Source organism: Pezoporus occidentalis, unplaced genomic scaffold (genome assembly GCF_034315485.1).
Source record: "Pezoporus occidentalis ecotype Australia unplaced genomic scaffold, CSIRO_AGI_Poc_V1 ctg159, whole genome shotgun sequence".
Classification (NCBI taxonomy): Eukaryota; Metazoa; Chordata; class Aves; order Psittaciformes; family Psittacidae; genus Pezoporus; species Pezoporus occidentalis.
Window position 1 is genome coordinate 2,227,592 of NW_026913415.1, and position 22,488 is coordinate 2,250,079.

General features: G+C 40.3%; 1 protein-coding gene across 2 annotated transcripts in view; it reads right to left on the reverse strand.

Annotated features, from left to right (window-relative positions):
* Window positions 1–22,488, reverse strand: part of HMG20A (high mobility group 20A) — a 40,503-nt gene that overhangs the window by 8,128 nt on the left and 9,887 nt on the right. For both annotated transcript variants that reach the window (XM_062612225.1, XM_062612226.1), the window contains exons 2-6: window positions 8,226–8,318; window positions 6,043–6,190; window positions 4,423–4,638; window positions 2,149–2,281; window positions 1,749–1,780 (exon numbers count right to left, since the gene is read on the reverse strand). In XM_062612225.1, the coding sequence (XP_062468209.1) occupies window positions 1,749–1,780; window positions 2,149–2,281; window positions 4,423–4,638; window positions 6,043–6,190; window positions 8,226–8,314 (618 nt within the window). In that variant the 5' untranslated portion in view covers window positions 8,315–8,318. The remainder of the gene's footprint in view (window positions 1–1,748; window positions 1,781–2,148; window positions 2,282–4,422; window positions 4,639–6,042; window positions 6,191–8,225; window positions 8,319–22,488) is intronic.

The following is a 22,488-nucleotide window of genomic DNA, read 5'->3' on the forward strand; positions in this document are numbered from 1 at the left end:
TCTAAGGGCACATTGCTATGTGTCATACTTATGAAATCAGGATTTCATGCCCAGAGATGAGCTCATTGAGACAGTGTCTCCATGCTTTTAATAACTATATTTGCCTATTAAAACTTTCCTCTCACCTTCCCAAGCTTCATCCTTTTGTTGTTTTTTTTATTATGAACAGTATTTGAATTATTCATTGCAATTCTTTTTGGAGGTCATCTCTATACACAGTATTTAAAATTAGTTCTACACTGATACATAGAAACTAATCATGAACACCTAAACGGAGCGAGGGGAGAAGGAAAGGTTTCTTTGACCTTATTTTCTTTTATTCTCAAGAAGTAATTTAATCAGATTGTACCTAATCACAAGCACAATAATAGCCAACGTGGATAACAGAAACCAGCAAGACAAAAGGCATTAGTCTTGCTTCCAATAACAACTTGAGTATATACTTCTAAAGGCAATCTAAATCTTTTCTGCTTGTTTCTTGCCTGTGCAGGATTATACCACTTGAATCCCTTGCAGAGAAGATGTGAAAGCCTATCAGGTGATATGCATGTAGAATTTTGTAATATAAAGGTGAAAACTGCTAAGCAAAACCTCAGGCTTTCATAAGAGGATGACAGCCTAACATGTTGCTAGCTCAACTGTGTAATAACTATCCGATGAAGCTTAAAAGCCCCACAGCGTATGGAGGATACCTTTTAAACCAGATTTATGATGCGAGATTTCAGCAATGATATAGCTTGAGTTAGCAGGATGAGAGCTAAGACTCCAAATTTGTAGTCTGCCATCTGTATCACTTAAAGGTTATGTAAACATCACAGTCAACCTGCAACTTCAGTAACTTGGTTTTGTATAATTAAAGGCAAACTTTGCTTCAGTAACTACAGAATCAGAAATCTGGGGGACCGTGTAGTTCTAAAGATTACTCTTACTGCAAGTGCTTCCTTTAAGAGTTAATAAAAAGCTTATAAAAAACATGCTACCAAAGCATCTTCCTGGAAGTGAAACTTATTTTCCTTGAAATAGACAAGACCAGAAGTTGCCTCTCACCAGCACCCAGCCTTCTCATATTGTAACAAACACATTATAAAGCAATTTGATTGCTTTCCTGAGGCAAAAGGTCTCACAAAGAAAAACAGATCTTTCAGAAAGGCCTATTGCTTTCAAGTGAAGAGACTGTGTATAAGTAAGTTTCTTCACTGCTTTTTCTTTGCAGTTTATTGGTAACCACGAATGAAGCTCTGTGGCCCTAAGTAATACAACTGGAGAAAACTTCAGCACTTCAAGGGGAGAGATAGCATAGTCAGCCAGGATGCACTGTGGTATGTCCCATCAGCTAAAGCACAGGCATCTTATCTCCAGACATTATTACTCTTTTCCAGTATTTCCATTTGCAGAGGGGGAGGCAGGAGGAGATTCAAGTCAGAAATCTCCCAGTGATAAATGTCCATTGATTTATTTAGCATTACAAAACACATCTATGTTTTAAGGGTACCCTACACTCCTACTTACTCTTCTATCATTTGTACTTACCCAGGACTTACTAAATTTAGTTTTCATCATACTACTGTGAGCACAAAACTACTCAGTTGTATCTAACTTTTGATCAAAAACTGCATAGGAAGAATTCACACTCTAAACCTCTGATGAGGGTTTTCAACTGGCATAAACTGGCTTTTATTGACTTTACTAGAAACTTCTGGCGTCTGAAAATCTGCCTACTGGTGCAAGGGTAGAATGTAGAGGTTTACCTCATGATCATGGGCTGGCTGTCTTGCTCCATCTGAAAAATTAAAACCAAACAAGAAGCACACTGTATTTTAGACAACAAGAACCAAATAATTCAAGCAGTTACACAACCATAATTATAGTTGTTACAGACAGGACTCTTGTGCACCTTTCCTAATAAGTCACACAAAAACTGTGTCTAATTTCGAGGCCTTTAATGCTCATCCTTCAATACAATCTAGATACAGTTGGATTTACATAAATCTAATACTTTACACACAGCTGATGCAAATGCCATAAAAAGAACACATTCTCTTCTTAACAAGCTTTTAAATCAAAGGCTTTAATCTATATCAGGCTAAATAACTCACTGGTAATCTTCTATTGCCCTAGGTAGGCACACATTTCTGTACCATTCAATACCTTGTCTGTGTGATTTGCCTTTTTGTCTGTCCTGCGCTTTCCTGCTGAAGACTTTGTAGGCTTCAGTCTTCTGATACTGCTCCAGCTCCCGCATGTAACGCTCCTTATCTCTATCTGCTTCATCAAGGTATCGCTGAAACAGAAAAGTCCAAGAGTTTCAGGGAGTTTCCCCCCTTCAGGAGGAAGGGAAGAAAAACAACTTGTCAGATGAAGTGCTATTTCACCTACGCAAACAGGAAAGGAGTGAAGAAACAATGAGGAAGTATGCAACATGCAAAGACATAAGATTTCTGGATAAAACCACTGTATTCTGGTGTCCTGTTTTCTCTATTTAATTCAAATCACTATCCTGTTAAGGTTTTTTTTGTTAGAGGTATAAGTAACCTGCTACCAAGCTACTCAACTGAGAATTACCTAGACATTATAGACCAAATACTTAAGAACTGTGGCTGGGATTAAGTGCCACCAAACAAGAATACCTTAAGAGGTCATGCTTTAAGGTTCAGATCTGTAACAGTGGGGTTCCAATACATTGTTTTGATGCCCCACAAACAAAAAGCACTCTACAACCACACACTTTGCCCACCTGACAGGTGAACAAAACAGCATGGCTATTGGAAAAGAGTAGCATCAAGATGCAAGAGTCTAGGAGATACCAAGTTAAGCAACATGCATCCAGGTTGAAAGTAATTACTTTTTTTTCCTAGCCTGAAGATATTTCACACATTTGCATAACAGAATAAGCTTAACTGGAGAACTAAACATCATTTAAGGAGTGGTCAGAACACTGATCCTGTCAAGAAAAAAGCTGCCTTCCCATTTGTTTCCCCGCAATGAATTAAAAATTCAGCGGCAGTTAAGTATTAAACCGGAGTGAACCTCAGTCACCTGGTATGCCTTTTATTTTCATTAAGTCATCCTAACAGTACACATAATTGACCCTGCCAAGGACACTGTTAACGCTCTGGACTGGATGCAGATTTGGTGAAGCACTCCTTTTGGACACTGTATTCTTCCATAAGACATTAATTCTTTTCCAGCTTTAGCAATGTGCTGCTGAAAGAGTGCAGTAACTTGAGTTAAAAGCACAAGTTTTTACCCCCTTGTGTTTTGGATGGACTGGTTTGAATCAGGAAGAAAGAGTTCTGCTGCACTACCTGTTAGTACATGACCTAGGTTTTCTAGTGCACATCTCTACATCTCATTAGATTTTACCCCATACAGGGAAATAAGATGACTGACTATGAGGGTGTTTGCTTTATGACCTCAGTAATGGACTTTTTCTAGGAGAGACTCATTATTTGGTGAGCCCAGTCAGCTCAACTGACCTGTCCTATGCTCACCAAATATAAAGGGAAGCAGCAAGACTCCAGGACTGGAACAGGAGAAATACGAGACTGTGCTTTAGCTACTGCTTTGCTGTACCAATCTAATTGGCAGGCAGGCATGGATGGCAAGACAACCATTAGCAGTAACAAAATCCACTCCAGGAGGAGTAGCCAGATCCAGCATTGCTTTGGTCTTCATTCACACATCAGACAGTGCAGAAAGCCACAGCAGTCCCAATTAGAGGACATCACATTCTGACTGAAAGATGGGGAAAAATAGCCAAACCACCTTTTCCTGAGGTATGTAGAAAGTAGAATACATAACTCTCGCTAACCCATCCACCATATACTTGCCAACTTCCTTTCTAGGGCTAGCACTACTTTAAAATACTGTACAGAAGTTCACTCACGTTAGCCACCTCCCTCAGTAATCTGTCCTTTCAAGTCTGCTTGTCTCAGAGTAAGACACCAGATGTTTATATACACTGAGGAGTTTGTAAAATAAGCAAAACTGAGAAATCCTTCACACAGCTCTGAAATCCTGCCAAGTTCTCCTCAGCCACAGTGAATAAATGCCTGCTCCATCCTTCCAATGGCTTTGCCCTTGGAAACTACTAGGTCTCAGCCGTATTTCAATTAGGTACAACAGAGTTACATCCAGATGAATCACATAAACTGTGAGATGTCTCACTAGAGCAATCCCCCTGTTCTGAATATATTCTGGCACTATCTAGAGGACACAGTCCTCCTCAAGTCACACCTGGATGAGATGCTATGGCCCTATCAGGGTTCACTATTTGAACTCTGCAGAAAACATGCCCCTTATTTTGAAATATATCCCTAAACACAACTTTAATCAAAGGCCTATGTTAACTTCCTCACTAAACACAATATTCCCATTTAACAGTAATCATAATCCATGAAGGAAAAGGGAGTTTAATGGTACCCGTTTCTCCTCAGGAGGCAGCTTACTCCATTCATTGCCCAGCATCCTGGTGATCTCTGGGAAAGGGACTTCAGGCCTCTTCGCTCGAAGCTGCTCCCTACGCTCATTCATGAACCGCACATACCCTGTGAGGGGGGATTTGGGGGCATTGGTGTCCCTAAGAGGTTTCTTCCTCTTTCTCCCTTTGGCCCAGCCTCCTCGTTTAGTTCTTTGCTGCTGCAAAATGAAAATGGAAGAAAATTCAGACTGAAGGAAAAGAACCTCCAAAAGGAATAAATATTCATGTCTCAAACATTTTCATCAGGAGTATGTTGCTGCAATACATCCTCTCCATGGATGTAAATATCTCATCTTTCTTTAGAGCAACCCTGACTTTGCTGCTCTAAGCAAAGCCAAAGAAGTCTCACTGTGAAAAGCTCTAAGTTGTTTGCAGTATCTCCTGGTCCACAGGGACAATAAAACAATATTTGCATCAACTTCTTATTGTAAAACCAGCAGGATTAATAACCCATGAAATTATCATCCCAGCTAATGTAACTGCAAACACTGGGTTTGTCAATTGGTTGGTTGGGGGGTTGGTTGGGTGTTTTTTTTTTTGGAATTATTCTCCTATTCCCTTCCCCAGTCACTTCCCTCTCTCATGTTTGCAGAGATTCTGTGTAGCAGTTAACAACTGTTAACCAGTTATTTTGCCCCTTCCACAACTTTTACCTTCGTGCATTATGTGCCAAAAGTGTGGGTGAAAAGACAGTATGCAGGCTTTTCTGTTCTAACCCATTTCGTATGCTTTCTTTCCCACTGATCACCTCCAATAGGGAGATCAACAAACTCCAAAGGAGGGAGCATCATAAAATTTGCCTGTAGCATACTGTGAGCTCACAGGAATAACATAATTACCACTCATCCTCTTGGCTTCATACTGCTACTACAGCAATCTCTGGACAACGCTATTTTCTTATGCTGTGTACATACAAGTATTTTAGTACTTCTAATCGCTCCCCAGATCAGCATGTTCCTGCCATCATGTTAGTTTTAATTTCCTTTCTGGAATTTTACTCATTCCTTAATTAAACAAGGACCTTGCAGCTGAAGACAAACAACAAGGAGGAATATCAAATGCACCTATCAAAAAAAAAAACACCAAAACCACTTTCTTATCAAACTTTATCTCTTTCATGATTTAGTCCAGAAAAAAATTTTCAGTGCAGGACTGTGTACAAGGCATAGTCTAAAGTAGTAAGCACAATGCTTTCAAAGACATCATTTACTCCCAGAAGAGTGTAACGGTCTCACTCCTGATTCACAAGAGATAAAGTAGGTTGTGACAGTTGAGCATTCAAGTCTTCAGAAAAAGCCTGAGTGCAGCACGAGTCTGTGGAGCTGCTGGCTAAGCTAGAGACACGTGTGCTGTTCTCTGTACATTGACTGCCAGCTGTCTGTGTGGCTGGCTCTGTGCCACTGTGCAGCACAGGAGAAAACTAGAGAGAATCACAAGATGAAAATGGTAAATGGATGCAAGTTTGTGATCCCATCCAAAACCATGTGAGTAGGTAAGACAAACTGCAGTGACAGAACTCCATGGTTTTGCTTCAATGAGAAGTCACTATTATGTCATCTCACCTCCTCCTCAGGCTTCTGCTCAGTGTTTTCAGCAGTATTAGAGGACTCATTTTGCAGCTGCTGAACCTGTGACAAATCCTCCACCAAATCTGGGTTATTCACAGACTGTGAAGTTCCACCAGTGAATGAACTCTCAGAATGAGCTAGTCTGGAAAAGCACATAACAGCAAAAGAAAATACAAAAATTAAGCATCACATTGCTAAATCACTTCCTCCTTAATCTAAAATATGCAAAAAATGTTGCAAATATATTCAGTTCTTACACTAGCAAGAAAAAAAACACCCTATCTGAAAGAGTCATTTTTGAAGAACTGGCTGTTCCATCCAAGCAACTGCTTTAACTACCATAGTTACTGTGGACTTTAAAAAAGACAGTTTGATTTTTAAAGTGTTATTTTGTCTCAGAAATCAGAAAGCATGAATCTATGCTTCTTGAAGAATACCATAAGGAATTTAAAATGAATGATTCCACCTTCTACCAATACACACCTCTCTGAATGCATTTAATATATATATTTCTCCACAAATACACTTAGAGGATTGCAGTTGTGTATGATTTTGGATTGAACATCATTCAACATTATCTCATGCTGATACATGTGGGTATTTAAAGCACAAACACAACTGGCTCCCAAAAGGCTCCTGAGAGGCCACTATTTGATTCTGCTGCAAGAGCTGTATCCATCAACCTTACTCCAGGAAAGGCCAAGTTGTCTGGAAGCAAAAAAACCCCGAAAGGCAAGCATGCAGGAATAGTTCTGAAGATGAGATGAGCATATATAGGCAGAGATGAGCTCACATTTTGGGGCAACAACCCCAAAGTCATTCTCAATGTTTCATTCATTAGGTAAACTCATATGAGATTCTGGGACTCTCATTCTAATCTCTTCTTAGGCCAGGCTAAAGGTTACTTGGCCTTGCCCAGCTGCATCTATGAAAATTACTAGAACAGAAGCATTTGCTTCTAGCTGCTTACATGCACGCCAAAGTTTAAATATTCAAAATAATCATTCCTGTTATGTACAATGCATCTACAGAAAATGGAGATATAGTAACAGAATTGTTGGTTGAATGCCTACAAGAAAATTTGTCTTCAACAGAGAGACAGCACTTTTTCATTAATCACTATAATCAGCAATTGTGGCATAATAACTGGTAAAGACACAAGCACTGGAGAGAGCCATGCCTGACTTTCAGGTATCAGATTGAGTTCCTACTACTAACAGGGAGGGAGAAAGGGAACAAAATGGATGTACTCCTGTAAGTTAACTGCATCTGGTAATGGCAAACAGAAAATGGAACAATACTGCCTCTCAGAATCACTGTTACGGTTTGAAGAACATTTTGGGAAGCAGGGAAGCTTTCTAAACTACACACAGAGGAAAAGCTTCAATGTTGCGTAGCCATTTGCAGCAAAAGCTGATGAAACCTCATTCAACACCTTAATACCTCCTAAACACAAACCTAACTTAAACATGCATCTCTCATTTGGCACCAGCAAGTCTAAAGTCCCAGATATGTAAATCTGAATTCAGCTCTCCTTGAAGTAAACGTGTCTATATTCATTTTACAGGGCTTTACCTGCCTGCAAAGTCTGAATGTTACTGCTTGGTGCTTTACAGAACAGAAAAGAAACATCAAGAATCAAAACACAGCAAGAATCCCATGAATTCCTAAAAGACAGCTCCTTTTGTCATTGTGAGTTTTAAAGAGGCCATTGTCCCAGTCTGTAAAAGCAGAGTCAGTCTGACAGAAATGAAAGATCACTTCCTCAGTGATATTCAGAGATCAGTGATGAATACTGTATCTTTAATAGAAATAATCTATCTAGCAGGGATCACTGTAGCCAACAGATTTACCCTCCCCTCTCTGCCCCCATGACACTGCCTAAACCTGTCTTAAAGACTGAAACTCTAGGGAAGCAAAATTTAAAAGATAAGATGTTAAAGGAAAGTTTGTGATCCTTTCCATCAGCTCAGAAGAGGCCTGGTTTCTCCTAAACAAAGTGCTGTGCTGTTCTGTCAAGGCCAAGGGAGTGTTGTTGGATTTCTTCTTGCTGGGTTTATTTGTTTAGTTGAGGTTTTTCACTTACTTAGAATGCCCTCCTCCCACTGAAACAGTTTCCCTAGCAAATCTGGAGATAGGATCTCTAAGCTGAAGGTTAAAAAGTAGTAGTTGCTTACCCAGTTACAGTAATTTCACTACCTTCCTTAGACCCATCTTCATCTGTAAAAAGAGGAGGAAGGTTGGAGCCAGCCACCAAGTTCTCCATACCTCTGGTAAAAAAAAAAACATAAGTTAATTATAAGTTTATTATCTCACTGTTTCCCTTCAGCTGCACTTGAGTTTAAACATCACATCACTGGCCATAAACCAATTGACCTGTCAGAGCTGGTTGGCCTCAGGACAGATCCTACAGGCAGCTATGCTTGAGGTCAGAGAAGAAAGACTATAAATGATGCTTCTTAAGAGTTCCCTTCTTAACTGAGCCAGTCTCACAGTGCTGCTGGAAATCACTCTGTAGCACTGTGGTTTAGCCCTTGAGAGAGATTTTCATTCATCATAGCCAGCACAGAGGTACACAGATCCCCTCTTCCAAAACAAGCTCCTGTTCATCCTCTACTGCACACCCTCACCAGGAGGTTTCTGTGTTGACCCCAACAGAAAACTGAAACTAAGCCCCCCCTTCAAGTTTCAAATGAAGACAGTATTTGAGAATTCCTTATCCACATTTTCACAATATATCTATGCACGTAGTTGAGTGTTACTGCTAAGTAAGAGAACACAGCACTGTTATCTAGACCGCTTTAAGCTTTGACTCCCATACAACAGCTCCAGAAGCAAGCAGTTTAAGGCACAATGTATTTCTCATTCAATACAAACTGGTCCCAAGTGAGAATTAGTTTCTTTTGTATCCTTGTAGATAAGAAATCCAAAGAATAAATTTATTCATCCCCTTTCTTACTAAAATACAGACCTGTTGTATTATAGGAAAAAAAAAAAAATCTCCCAAAAGCCCTAACAAATTCACTCTGTGATTATGAGTGACAGTTTCAGCCCATTTTAAAAGGCCATACCACTTAACTTTATGTTCCTTCAGTTTAGAAGCCACCTTTGATGAGCTAGCAGATATTCAACTGGAGTATTGCTACCCCTTTCAGCTACTATACTTGGCCTTTCAGCTTAGGGGCATGTTCTGATGCAAGTTAATGATCCTGTGCTGCATTCTCCTGGATGGGTACACTTCCACTCAGCACTGAAATCAAAGCGACCAAAGACACAAACTCCTGCTCCATGTTTTTAACATTGTAAGTGTTTTCCCACACCCCACCCCAGCTCTACAGGTCAAGGTTTTCCACAGACGAAAGTAATGATGCTGGTTTTTGCATCTAATATCACTTGCAGATCCCTGATATGGTGAAAAGCTTGTACCAACAAACCAGCAGGCCACCCAAACAGGTGAGCACCATACTCCTACTCAAAGGACTCAGGATGTGAGAGACACTGATTCTACAGCTATATTTGGTTAAAATTAGTCAGGAGTCAAAAGGCTGGTCTCAGAAACCAACAGCATAATCACACATCTGATGTTCTGTTTGGAGATTGTGAGCTCTGTGCTATTCATGCTTCCCTTTGAAAACCTAAGAATATCTACTCTCTGTAGCAACTGCTCTATACCTTCATAAGCTACTACCGATGTTGATAAATGAATCTCTGCTAAGTTTCCAATTTGTTCAGTTTAGCAAATGTCCAGTTATTGCTCATGGTAGATCAGTCGAAGGTCACCATGAAACAGGCATTGCATCAATCTAATTTCCACCACAAAGTTCATTAAGTTTCCAAAGACAACTACTTTTCTTACACACAGAAGTGTAAGAAGATGACAAGGATCTCTCACTTTTCAGATGACATTCACCCTTTTCTCTTCTGCTTTTTCAACTGTTGAGATCCTCAGATCATCCTTCAGAACCCCATCACAGATTCCTTACCTAGAAAATAATTAAGCGGACTTCTAAGTAGAGCAGACATTGACCTCCAGCAAAAAAACTCCCACCTTTTACTTGTGTAGACAAAAGACCCAACCAGGAACAAAGAAATCAAATTCATGCTTTATCATTATAAACCATGAACTGAACATAGTTTTGAGGCCTCAACCTCAACAGAGAGTGGTCAAGCTGGAGATAGTCCAAGAGCTGCCAAAATAGTCAGGGGCCTAGAGCACCTGATGTGAGTAGGGATGTTGAGGACACCAGGCTAGCTCAGTCTCGCAGAGGAGGATAAGGGCAAATCCAATCTATACACCTAAAGCTACACGACGGAAGCAGCAGAGAGAACAGAACCAAACTCTCAGTAGATATATTGTCTTCTCACATTCTGAGTGGACACCGGGAGGGCACCACAACACTTGGTGAGGCCTATCCTTGCAGATCTTAAATGCTCAGTTACACAAAGCTGTAACTGACCTAAACCAGTGCTGGCAACAGTCCTACTTTGAGTGGGAGGCTGGACTAAGATGACCTCCAGATGTCCCTTCCAAAGCAACATCTGCAGTGCTCTGAAGCACAACTCTACATTATGCTTTTAAATACCAGCATCTCTGACATAAAAAGCAAAAACCTCAAATAATACAGTGCTTTTACGAAAAAACGGTGAGATATTCTGGTGGGGCATATAGCATTTTAATTTTTGATGAAGGAAGCAAAACCAGTACTTCTTCACACATAGAAAAGAACCTACACCAAGGCTGGGGCTTTAATGTATTAGAGGAAAGCCTGAAAATACAACTGATTTGAAGAACAAGCTCTTCACTGATGCCCAGAAACTGTTTAAGCACCACCACTAAGTATACAACACAAATTGCTTCATGCAGTTGCCACGGAAGAGAGTAATGAAGTTTTGCTGCATGTTACACAATCTTTCATCTTTGTCAGAAGTCTTAAATTAGTATCTTCAAAAAAAGGAAGTTTAAGAAATGAGACTAAAACCTTGCAAATCTATTTATACAAATGTATATGCACACACATATATATATGAAAAGTTTTATGCATGTCTGAAAAAATAAAACGGCTTCCTTGTTTGTCCATGCACCTCCAGCAGGGGGTCAACGACCCCTTCCCAGCCTCACCATGTCAGTCTACTGACACTGCACACAAACACATACCCTCTGCATCTGAACATGCAAGTGCTTCTGTCCCTCATGTCCACTGTGACCTTCCCACCAGGCCCTGCTGTGCCTCTTCACATCTGGACCTAGTCAGCAAGAGCAGCGCCTAAGCTTGCTTTCAAGGCTGTGGGGATGCAGCTGGACATCAACCTTAACAACATATAAACAGAATGCAAACACAGGAAGCCAGGAGAACACACACTTTGTTCTTTCATTTGATTTTTTAAATTTAACCCATATGCTTTGGGTATTAACTCCTTCAGTTGATACTGAGTTGATATTTCCTGAAGAAAACTTAACATCAGTGAAGTTACAATGGCTTCTAATCTATTCCAGAAAGAAAAAAAAGACAGTTGTCCAAAAGCTCACTGAGAATGGACAGGAACCTACACAAGCCTTCCACTCACATTCCTCAAGAATAACTGTGCTCCAAAGCCACTACCCACTAGTTCCAACCCCACTGCAGAGCTACATGTTCATTCCAGGGATGTAACAAAATGGGCAAAGCAAAAACTTGAGGAAAAGAACAGTAATGGGAAGGGAAAGGAAATCGTGTTTCTCAAACCTGAACCTTAACAGAATTCACAGGACTCGAGAGTCGGCATCTACATTTGTTCCACATTGTGCATATATTTATGCACACAGTTTTGCAGCTCTGTCAATTTAAACTCTGGCCAAAGCACCTACTAAGATACGTTTGGCTAAATTCAAGGCACAAGAAACAATGTATGCTGAGCTTTTTTAATGGCTAACATACATCCTATCTTCATTTTTAAACTCTGTGTACCCAAATGCAAAGATAAAACTGAAATTGATGTTCAACTCTAAATCTTTACAAGCACTACAATTCAGTGCTAGTAAGCATCACTTCTGAAACTAGAGCAGCTCTGAGTTCACTGTACTGCTATACTACCAGTTGTACCGGCTCAAGGAGGCAACCAGCTAAGCAGGAATGCAGAAAGACTGATTTTTCATTAACAGCAGCACTTGATAAAGCATTTGAAAACCTCTGATTTATTTTGGGACAGACAAGCTCCGGAAGATCCTGCATGCACTCAATTCTGTTTCCTTTACAACTTTTGCAGGGTGGAGCAAGACTATAGCCAAACCAGAACTGTAATGCGCAACCTTACCACCACTTGGAGTTTCCATGGAGATTCTACTTCCATTTTAAGCACTCTACTGCTCAAACAGAAACCCCGTTCCCTGAAGGCCAGCACCAGACACTACCTCCCAACTCCACTATGGGTGAGCCAATCCTGTCAGCAATACATGTTTCTGACTTTACCTTAGTTCTGAACACTCCAGGCTCTCCTGTGCAATGATTTTACTCCCAAGTGCAAACTCCACCCCAACTTGGGATGTTTTTAATTTGTATTTACTACAGCCAGCGCAACACTGGTCAGCTGTGGAACAGCAGCAACAACCTGGCCTACAGAAGCTGGAGGAGCTTCCAGATGCCTGTTTTGGGATGCACTACCAACCAATATATTTAAAAAGGACAAACACCAACGAAAAGGGCAAGTACAAGGATCAAGGTGCAAGCTTGAGCTCCAGAAACAATGCAGTTATGTGTGCAAAAATCCAGCAGGAGGCAACGAAAAACTCCAGTGAAGAACAAGTTTCCTACCATTCCATGCTCTCAATGTTTAAACATTGATAGGATCTCCAAAGATCCATTAGTCATGTGTACTAATATTAAACCTCTTTAGGAGCCTAGAGAAGATCCTACATTACCATAAGCCATCAAAAAACTGGCTTAATTTATCTCTTTCTTTCCCTCCCTTCCCTCCTCTCAGGGAAAACAAGGGTTGTGTGAAACAGAAATCCTACAATGGTACTCTGGAGCTTCCAGTTTAAATTTTCAAGCTGGGCACTTCAGCTGCACACAATAAGAGACCATACCTAATACAGAGTGTGCCAACATAGTTTGCCAAAATGACAGAAGAACTTATACAGCATAAAGACCTAAGTGCTGCTACATGCATCAATTCACAGGGAAGAATCAAGCAATAGGGAATCAAATACCTTTCAAAACCAGAAGTATAATTTAAACAAGCTTTCTTAATTTCTTCTTACATTAAATTTTGTAGGCCATGCCATATAACTGTAACATTCTAGTAAGAAAGCTGAAGTAGCTGAGTTGTATATTGGGTAGACTGAAAGCTCCATATGATCCGATTGCTAGTCACATCTGTACAGTAGAAAGGAAAAGTTAAAAAGGAGTTGTAAAATCAGGGTGAGGACAAACCCATGACAGGGGCTAGACAGAATGACTGACTCTGCCATAACTTCATTAACAGGACTGCAGTGTTAATGACACTATTATAGGGCAGCAGAACCAGACACATGGGTGATGCACAATTTAAAGCCTAAGTTTATTTAAAAGCCTTTTATGCATGCAATAAAAATGATGAAATTTGTCACAGTTTATTCAGAGAGTCAGATCATTTTACGCAAACAGCAGAGATGCCATTTAAAACGCGCAATCCAACTACTGTATCTAGCACATCACCTCAGTGCAGCTCATCCGCATCCCAGTTCTTCAATGGAGATGCCTAGAGACAGTAGAATATGGTAATGGCCAGACTGTTTCAACAGTGCAAGCTACAAGTAGCTGTTCTCCAACACTGTGCCATGCTGTCTCACAGCTCACCCCAGATGAAGAAACAGCCACAAAACAGAACTTGCTTTACTTGTGTAAAGTCAGCCTCAGAGCAGCCTTCAGTATCTGAAGTGGGCCTACAGGGATGCTACAGAGGGACTCTTCATCAGGGACTGCAGCAATAGGACAAGGGGTGATGAGTTCAAACTGAAACGGGAAGTTCAGGTTAGATCTAAGGCAGAAGTTCTTTATTGTGAGGGTGTTGAGGCAGTGGCACAGGGTGCCCAGAGAAGCTGTGGCTGCCCCATCCCTGGCAGTGTTCAAGGCCAGGTTGGACGGAGTCTTGGGTGACATGGTCTAGTGTGAGGTGTCCCTGCCCACAGCGAGGGGGTTGGACCTGAATGATCTTAAGGTCCTTTCCAACCCAAACCAGTCTGTGATTCACAACGTATCTGAAATGAGGCTGGACTCTACAACCTCTGCAATAGGCAAACTTACTTCTTACTCACCCCAAGGCCATGCGGAGTCTTAAGATGGCCCTGAACACTGGTAAAGAAGGGTGAAAAGAGTCCTTCGCAATGCTGCCTTTCCAATGGTTACACCACACCAGATGGTCTTAAGGAGAAAAAAAAACAAAAAAAAACACAGAAGAGAGAGAAAACCCCTCCAAGAATTACTAAAATATTTACCCATCCAATTAAAAGCTAAGGTTATAAATACATACTTATTCCAGTTAAGCATATTTAAGTATGAAGTCGGCATCAGAAATCCAATTTACAGCCTGACTATAAAACACCACAGGACTTTCAGTTACTCCATTGCCAGCTCTACTTCTAGAAACATTCCTACTGAATGAAGGATTTTTCTCCCATATTTCCTAGTCCTGAAGTGTCTGACCCTTCTTTGCCAGAACAAACAGATCCCAACTTTACCATTAAGAGCATAACAGATTAAACTAAATCATCTGCTACATCACAGAAGAGCCCCAGTGCTCCTTATCTAAGCATCAGAGTCCAAGCACTTCATAATATAAGTAATTTCAATGCAGATGATTTATTGAGAGAAAATCCTGCATGTAGCCAGACTATCAGAATGAAAACTGAAGCAAGAACATCTCCAATTAAAACCACAATGCTTCTGGAGCTGTCAGACTTCAGATTCTCTCGACAGCAAGACATTTTCTTCCACCAAGCTGCAGCAGAAGCACATTATCCAACATCCCTGACTGCAAAAGTCGGATTTGACTTTTTCCCTACAGGCAACTCATTAGACAAAGGTCTTTGTGTGACTTTAGGAAAATTGCAAGCCAAACCTAATGGGATGAAGGCTCTTCTGTCAGAGCAGAAGGATATACCAGAGAACAGCCAGTGTTTTTATTTTTACTTCTTGCCAGTAAAAGCAAAGCAGCACTAGAGACCAAAATAAAGACTTGCAGGAAAAAAAGATTCCAGAGTCCTGCTGCATTTCCAAGCAGCTGAAAGAAGGAAGAGTTGTAAAGGTTAGTTTTATGCTAAGTTCATTTGGATCTTTGTGCTAAGAAACCTGTTCATATTCAAACCTTAGGAACAGCCTCCAAACATCTGCAAAAATGTATTTTTGAAGTGTTGAATCCTACATTCTACTCATATTTTTATAAATGCATTAGGATGGGGCATATATGAGATCTCGTATATATAAAATCCTCCTCTTTTCTGGAATTTAAGCCCTTACTCAGGAAAGTTATCTACTCAACTCTACAGACAAAAGCAAGAACAGCTCCACGCTGAATTCCCTTTCCTTCACACATGAAAGACATTTTGCATCAACAATAAACAAGGTTTTTAGATGGCCCAAGGCAAAAGAAAATCGCCACAATGAGATGACTGTACAATTAGTTGTGCTATCCACCCCCAGACAGCTAAAATCACTAACTGTGGTGCAGGTACCCAGAACGGAGGCTTTGTTTTCCAACCCTTCATTACAGCTATTAGGCATCTACGGATTAGGACAGTTCGTTTTATTCTGAATTAACTTTCTTAAGGATAGTATCAGTTGCCATTGAAATAATTTCATTAACATTCACAACTCTGCAAAATTAATTCAATCCTTGTGGTATAGATGAGATGAGAAAATATAAACCATTCAGAGCACAAAAAATCAGTATCAAAATAAACCTTGAGATTTCTTTTAATGAATCACTCTACCTAATGTAATTGCAGTATGTGACTAGCAGGGGTGGCATTGGCTTTTGTCATTTACGTGTGAAACCCCTAGATTTCCAGTTACTATGGGCACTGAGTCTACTTCTTCACCTGCTCTGTCATTTGGAAATCCCCCTAGGATCTGAGGACCTCATATTTCACAGAACAACGTTTTCCAACAGCTACTTTTATATCAACAAGGCAAAAGGGATACCCCATAAAAACCCCACAGCCACCAGCTATGGAACAGATACAAACCACGCCTGGAGCACAGACACATCTCTGAAACCACAGTGCTTTTAAGTCATTCAAGACTTCCCCAGATCCTGTCAGCTTCCCCATTAGCAAGTAAACAGCTCCTTTCCTTCAAAATTCAAGTTCGGTTCCTCTGATCATTTATGTCAGGAAGATGCAATCATTTCACTGCTTGCAGAAGGCAAACACACAAGTGCCACGAGCAAAGCAGTTTATTAAGAAATGAAAATGAACAGGCTGAAATTTTTTATGGTGTTTGCCCAGCTTTAACATTTATGAGTATCACAGAACTGAAACAACAAGCAGTAGCAATTAATGCTTCACAACTATTTTAATTCCCAAGCAAGTGTTCTGAAGTAGAGAGAACTGAGTGTCGCAGAATCCCCACTGTGACTGGCCAGTGAAGTGAAAAGTTACGCATCTCCGAATAAAACAGCTGAAGAGAGGGTACTGCTGCTGAGATTAAGATGTTACTTTAAATCTCTTGCAGCACTTTTAAATCTCTTGCAGCACTTTTGCTCTCTTTCAACACCTCACCACAAAAGCAGGGCAGCAAGCATATACTCCTAACTCAGTTGTGGGAGATGAAGCCCTAGCTGCTGCCACAGAGGAATACAGATTGGAATTTCTCATACACACCCACCAAAACAAGTCATTACTGACCATTTCACAGAATATGGGGTTGAATATTTTGGATGTGAGAATATACTGAAGGAGGAATTGAGTGGATACTTAAAAGAATGACTCTCTCCACAGGCTTCATGACCCAACACAAAAGCATCTACTCTGACCTCAAGAGCCACAAAGACAGCACAGAACGGGATATTTTAAAGACACTGATATGGGTATGGGGACAAAGGTTAGAGGAAATGAAGTGTGGGAAGAATCAGTGATTCTCACACAGAACAGGCAATGAATCCTGCCTACTTTCTGAAAAGACCCATCTTAGAGGAAAACATGACATGCAAACTTCCATTTATTTCTGCTGCTTTTCTTGCTGTTGCTTTGTACTATTCCAACATAAAATAAATGAGTATGAGGTATTATTAAAATCTGCCATTTATAAGAAATCTCAAGTTTAAGATAGCCTCAGTTGTGTAAAACAACAGGTAAATAAGCATTCACTCTGATCTTTCTTTCCCTTTAAAAGACTAACAGAACTGACACTATCAAATTATTTGTAAGAGCAAGAATAGTGAAGATCTGGATTGGATTATCTGGTTTTAATATGTTCTTAAAGCTCTCTGGTAATAGGCTAGCAAGCATCACAAACCAAAGTCTGGATGTGCATTGCATGAAGTGCACCAAAATGACAGCAGGATCCTGGCAAAGCATCTTCTCTCTCGAAGCAGCAGAGAGCTCCTTTCACCAGTGCCAATACCCAAAGCATGAATTAAAAAAATAAAATCCTAGGAAAATTTTAGATGAAAGAAACTACATGCTCTTAGTAGGCAAACCCCCTTACCACCAAAAGGGAAAGCACACATTTTAAAGTCATACAAGAACCCAGATACTTCCATGGCTCCAGAAAATAACTGAGTGATATAAACAGCAGAAAGTAGACAAGTTAAAGCTTTACCTATCCTTACCTTAATCCATCAAAGGCACCAGGAAGTGATGCTATTTAGCATCATGAATGTAAATCAAAGTAAAACAGAAACAATGGCATAAGCCTACTGGGGTAGTCCAACTGCTCTCCAGTTGTAAGCCATTCCTGGCAGAGCACATTCCTGGACCACCTGTAGCATACATAATGGAACACACTTCATTTTGCAGCTGGAGTAGGATTTGAAAGGCAAGAAGCCATGCCAGCAGCATGCCTACGCAGCCTAGGCTGAGCGCTCAAAGCAACAGGTAAGTATTTGCAATAGTTTATCTGATTCCCAAGCCACTTCCAGTAGCCCAAACAAATTGCTGTGAGGACAGTGGCTCACCTCACTGCCTTCCTTACTGATGCTGCAATCTCTTCTTTGTGCCTATCCTGTCATGTCATAGGGAAGAAGTCAAAAGAAGCCAGGGGAAAATAGTGCCTAAGAGCAGAGCATCAGTGCCTAGAGCTTAGAGCCAAACAGCAAACAAAACCTGGTAGAAGTGCAGCTAAGGCCTATAATCATCTGCTCTTCCAACTTCCCTCTTCCAGAGCCACTCCTCAACTGCTAGAAAAAAGGAACTGCAAATTGGAAGCCTGCATAAGCTCTGCAAAATTAAGTTGATCTGCATACACAATGAATTCGGTCCTAAAAAAGAATGTAGATCTTTTCAACCAAGTTGAAGACTGAACATTCATGAAGATGGAGGTCTTGCACATAACGGTCTCAAGCACTTTTGAAAGTAATCCTAATTCATGTTATAAATGTTCTGAAAGGTATTTGGCATTCAGCTTTGAGTATTTACCGTATTTAGCAAACAGCAAAGATTTATACTGCTTTTACATTCCCTTTTACTGATTTCATTTCTATATATATTTGTTAAGTAAATAAGGTTCCTCTGAGCTAAAGCATAAACATTATCCCAGCACCCCTATATATGGGTAAAGATGCATAGCTGGTTTAAAGAAGGCCCTACAGGAAATCTGAGAGCTAAGAATACAACCTAACAACAGAACCAGTCTTAAAAGGGTTAAGCTTGGTAGCAATTTAATTTTTAACATCTCAACTAACCTTTAGGCATTGCTTAGTTTCAGACATCCAGAAGTCATAAGAATCTGACCTGAATACACATTACACAATTCTTACTGCAAAGAGAAATAAGAACTCAAGTCTCTGTGATCCTTGACGAAAGGTCAGTAACACTGGTTTACAGAGCACTGAAGAGTGGGAAAATGGAAAACTATTTGTATTTACAGAAGGACTACAACATAGATTTCACCTCGCTATAACCTCATCATCCAAAGTTCATTGCCTTGATCAGAAACAGACAGCAAACTGGCAGAAAACAAGAGTTTGGGCAATGATCTGCCTTTTTTGATTTGTTGATCCTAAACATTCTACAACACAAGTGTCAACACAGTGCTGCGTATCTGGAAAACTTATTTTCCTTGGTTACTTTTGCAGCCTGTTAGAATTACCTGAGTATCCATTACCACACTTAATCCTAACAGTTAGATCAGGGGCTTTTCAGTGACACAACTGTCTTTTTGGCTCCTCTGGAAAGGCACCCATCTGTATTTTGCTCCTCCCCACATGTCCCAGAACAAAGGCAAAAAAGCAGGATACTGCTTTTGAAACATTGTATTTTTAAAAACAGAAAGTATTCGGCTTTTATGAAAACTTTAGCATTCACATTTGAGCTTCGAGACTTCCTCAAATAAAACGAGGTGCTATAGTAATGGAAGTTTGGCTTTCCTGGTCTTTAACAGTCTCCTGAAACAGCCAATTCCCACCCTAGAACTGTTTCTTGACCTCTAGAAAGGGTCATCTATGTATAACTGTAGACAAAATAAGCCCCTGGCATTCCAAAGCTCCCTGGTAAGCTCACTAAAAAGAATCCAGCAGGTTCAGTTTGTTTTCCATGATAAAACATCCACTCCAGAAGAAACCCTTCAGTAAATCTTTAAGTAACCCTTACCTGGCTGCCATAAGCAGCGCATACTGATTCTTCAGCAATGAGCATATTGCCGAAGGATATATATGATGAGAGGGCTGGTCACCTCTCCTACTTCTTCCTTAGATGTAACAGCAATGAGTAAATCTCCAAGAGCTGGTTGCAATGTGTAAATGAAGAGCTCTGAGAGGCCCAGAGGACTACCGCACCACACACATCTCCCATCCACAGTGTAGTAAGCCTAGGCCTTGGAGTTCAGCATGTGAAAGACAAGTAAAAGGAGCAGCCTATTATTTGAAACTACACCAACTCATTAAGCTGAGTAGGAAAGACTGTTCAAAATTTCAGCTTGTAAAAAACCTGTATTCTTCTTGACAACTGAAGCATGTGTCATCTGCAGCAGAAACATTCATCCACTGCACACTGAAACTTTCTTCTACTCAAGTATCCATGTCTTAGTTTCCATTAACTTGTATTTCTACTTAAAATGCCTTTCCCAGTAACATTTCCTAGTATCACCTGATAATCACACATTTTATATGTAAGTATTTTGTAACCATATAAAAAACCCTGCAGATTCTAACTAGCTTTGCTGACTGAGATCCACAGAAGCATTAAGCGCTTGGCTGGGTGGATCTCAGTCAGAAAGCCAGTTAGACATAGGGAAGGCATTATGTCTAGTCACCACATTTATTTTGTTGCCTATTACTGCCCAGCTGAGAAGGAAGTAAAAGGAAACCATGTGAGAAAAGTCCATAGTTTCTGCTATACTGAATTAAATCCACTTCCATAAACCAAGAAATACATCTCTTGTATCAGTCACATTTCATGACTCAAACACTGCTTTAGACTAGAAGGGACTGCTGGAGATTATCTGGTCCCAACACCTACTCAAAACCAGAATGAAGGTCATCTTTATGGCAGCCACTAGCAATGTATTCTAGCTAAAAAGCTTCTGGTCAAGACAGAAGTAAACCAGCAAATGCCTTCACTGCTTTTTTTTTGTTAGGAAGGCTACCAACAGCTGAAGAAATAAGCACTGTTCATTCCCAAGACAGAGACAGCAGTGAACAGAAGACAGAACATTAAAGCAGTTGAAAAAAAATCCTTACAAAGGCCCCAGCAATAGAGGAGTATCAGACAACACCTCTCCTACTCCCTGAAGCTGGAAGGGCACCCCCAGAACAGAGATGGGAAGTTTTCATTTCATTCACCTATTAATGAGGAGGGGAGGAGGGAAAACAGTAATTAAAAATAAATTAATTGAGAGCAACCTTAGCAAGGGACCCAGGATCTTCTCTCCAACTTTTGAAGGTAGAGCTAGACTTTCAGTATTATACTGCCCATACACAGATTCCCTACCCCTTTGTGTAAAGCTCAGATTTACTCTCAACTCTAAGCACAACAAGCAGTATTTACTCCATTCAAACCATTTAAACAAATTGTAAGCACCAATGGCAAGTTGTCATTTCAGAGGGGCTCACTACACAGAACCCAACTTTCAGTGATTTCAAAGTAGGTTTAATTCAGTAGCAGCTTCAAGTAGGTTTTATTCTTTTCTTCAAATGGAAAGCTTAGCTCTGGGCTCCTGCATTTGCCACTCCACTACGTTCAGTCTATTCTGTCCTTTGAGTGGAGGACACAACAAACTGCATACCTTTCATAAGACTACAGGGGTAAGCAACTAAGGGACCAAGAATATACCGTAACACCAAGCCCTTCGCTGCATACAAGCAAATGGCAAGCTCTCATTTCTAGCCTCACAGCGGATATGCTTACTACCTGCATGACAACAGGGAGTTAAATCTGAAAAGAGCGAGCCTCCACTTTACCAAAAATGGAAGAGACCATCTGTGCCAGTCTGAGATGAAAGCTCCCAAGCACACATGCCATTAGTAGCATGCAACAACCTCCCCAAGCCCTACCCAAATAACCACATATTTCTTCCTTAATACAACTACAACAGATGAGACTTGACTGCTGCCACAAATGAGGCTGGGAGGTACCATCTTTGAAGGCAGGTCTTTGAGCTTCTCCAAGGCAGTTACAAACCATGGTTTGTTACTGCAGTATTTAACACAACACACTTGCAACCCCTCCTTTGTGTTCAATATCCCAAAGCAATTGATTTATAAACTGTTTCAATGATTTGTCATTCCTTACCTCTTCCTTCAAATAAACAGCCATTCTAGTTCCTTGTCCACCTTTGCTGATATACTGTCTAGCTTCTTTGGGGCGTTTACTTTCTATTTCATTTACCTTTCAAGCACTAAGTTATTTAGCAGTAGAAGGTCACAGCAAATGCTTGTTTCTCTGATCTGCACAAACTGCCAACTGGTCAAATCTCTATTTTTAATTACAATGATATACATACACATCTGCAGTAGTAAGATTTTACCAAGTGAGTTCAGAACCAGAAACACTTATAAGCCTCAAAAGTGAAGGTACTGTAAACTGACAATTCATTTGACTATAATTTACCTGCATATGACAGGCTACTGTATCTTTTTCATGATAACTTTGAGTTAATATATTATTGCATTATCACAGTACTGCCATATCACTTGCCTGGAGTCTTCTATATGTCAGTCACTGATCCACTGGAAGTGAAAAAAAAACCCAACCATGCAACAGAGCTATAGACCAATGAGTTCCTACATTTATATAGCATTATGTAAATGTCTCTATAAAAGGCAATT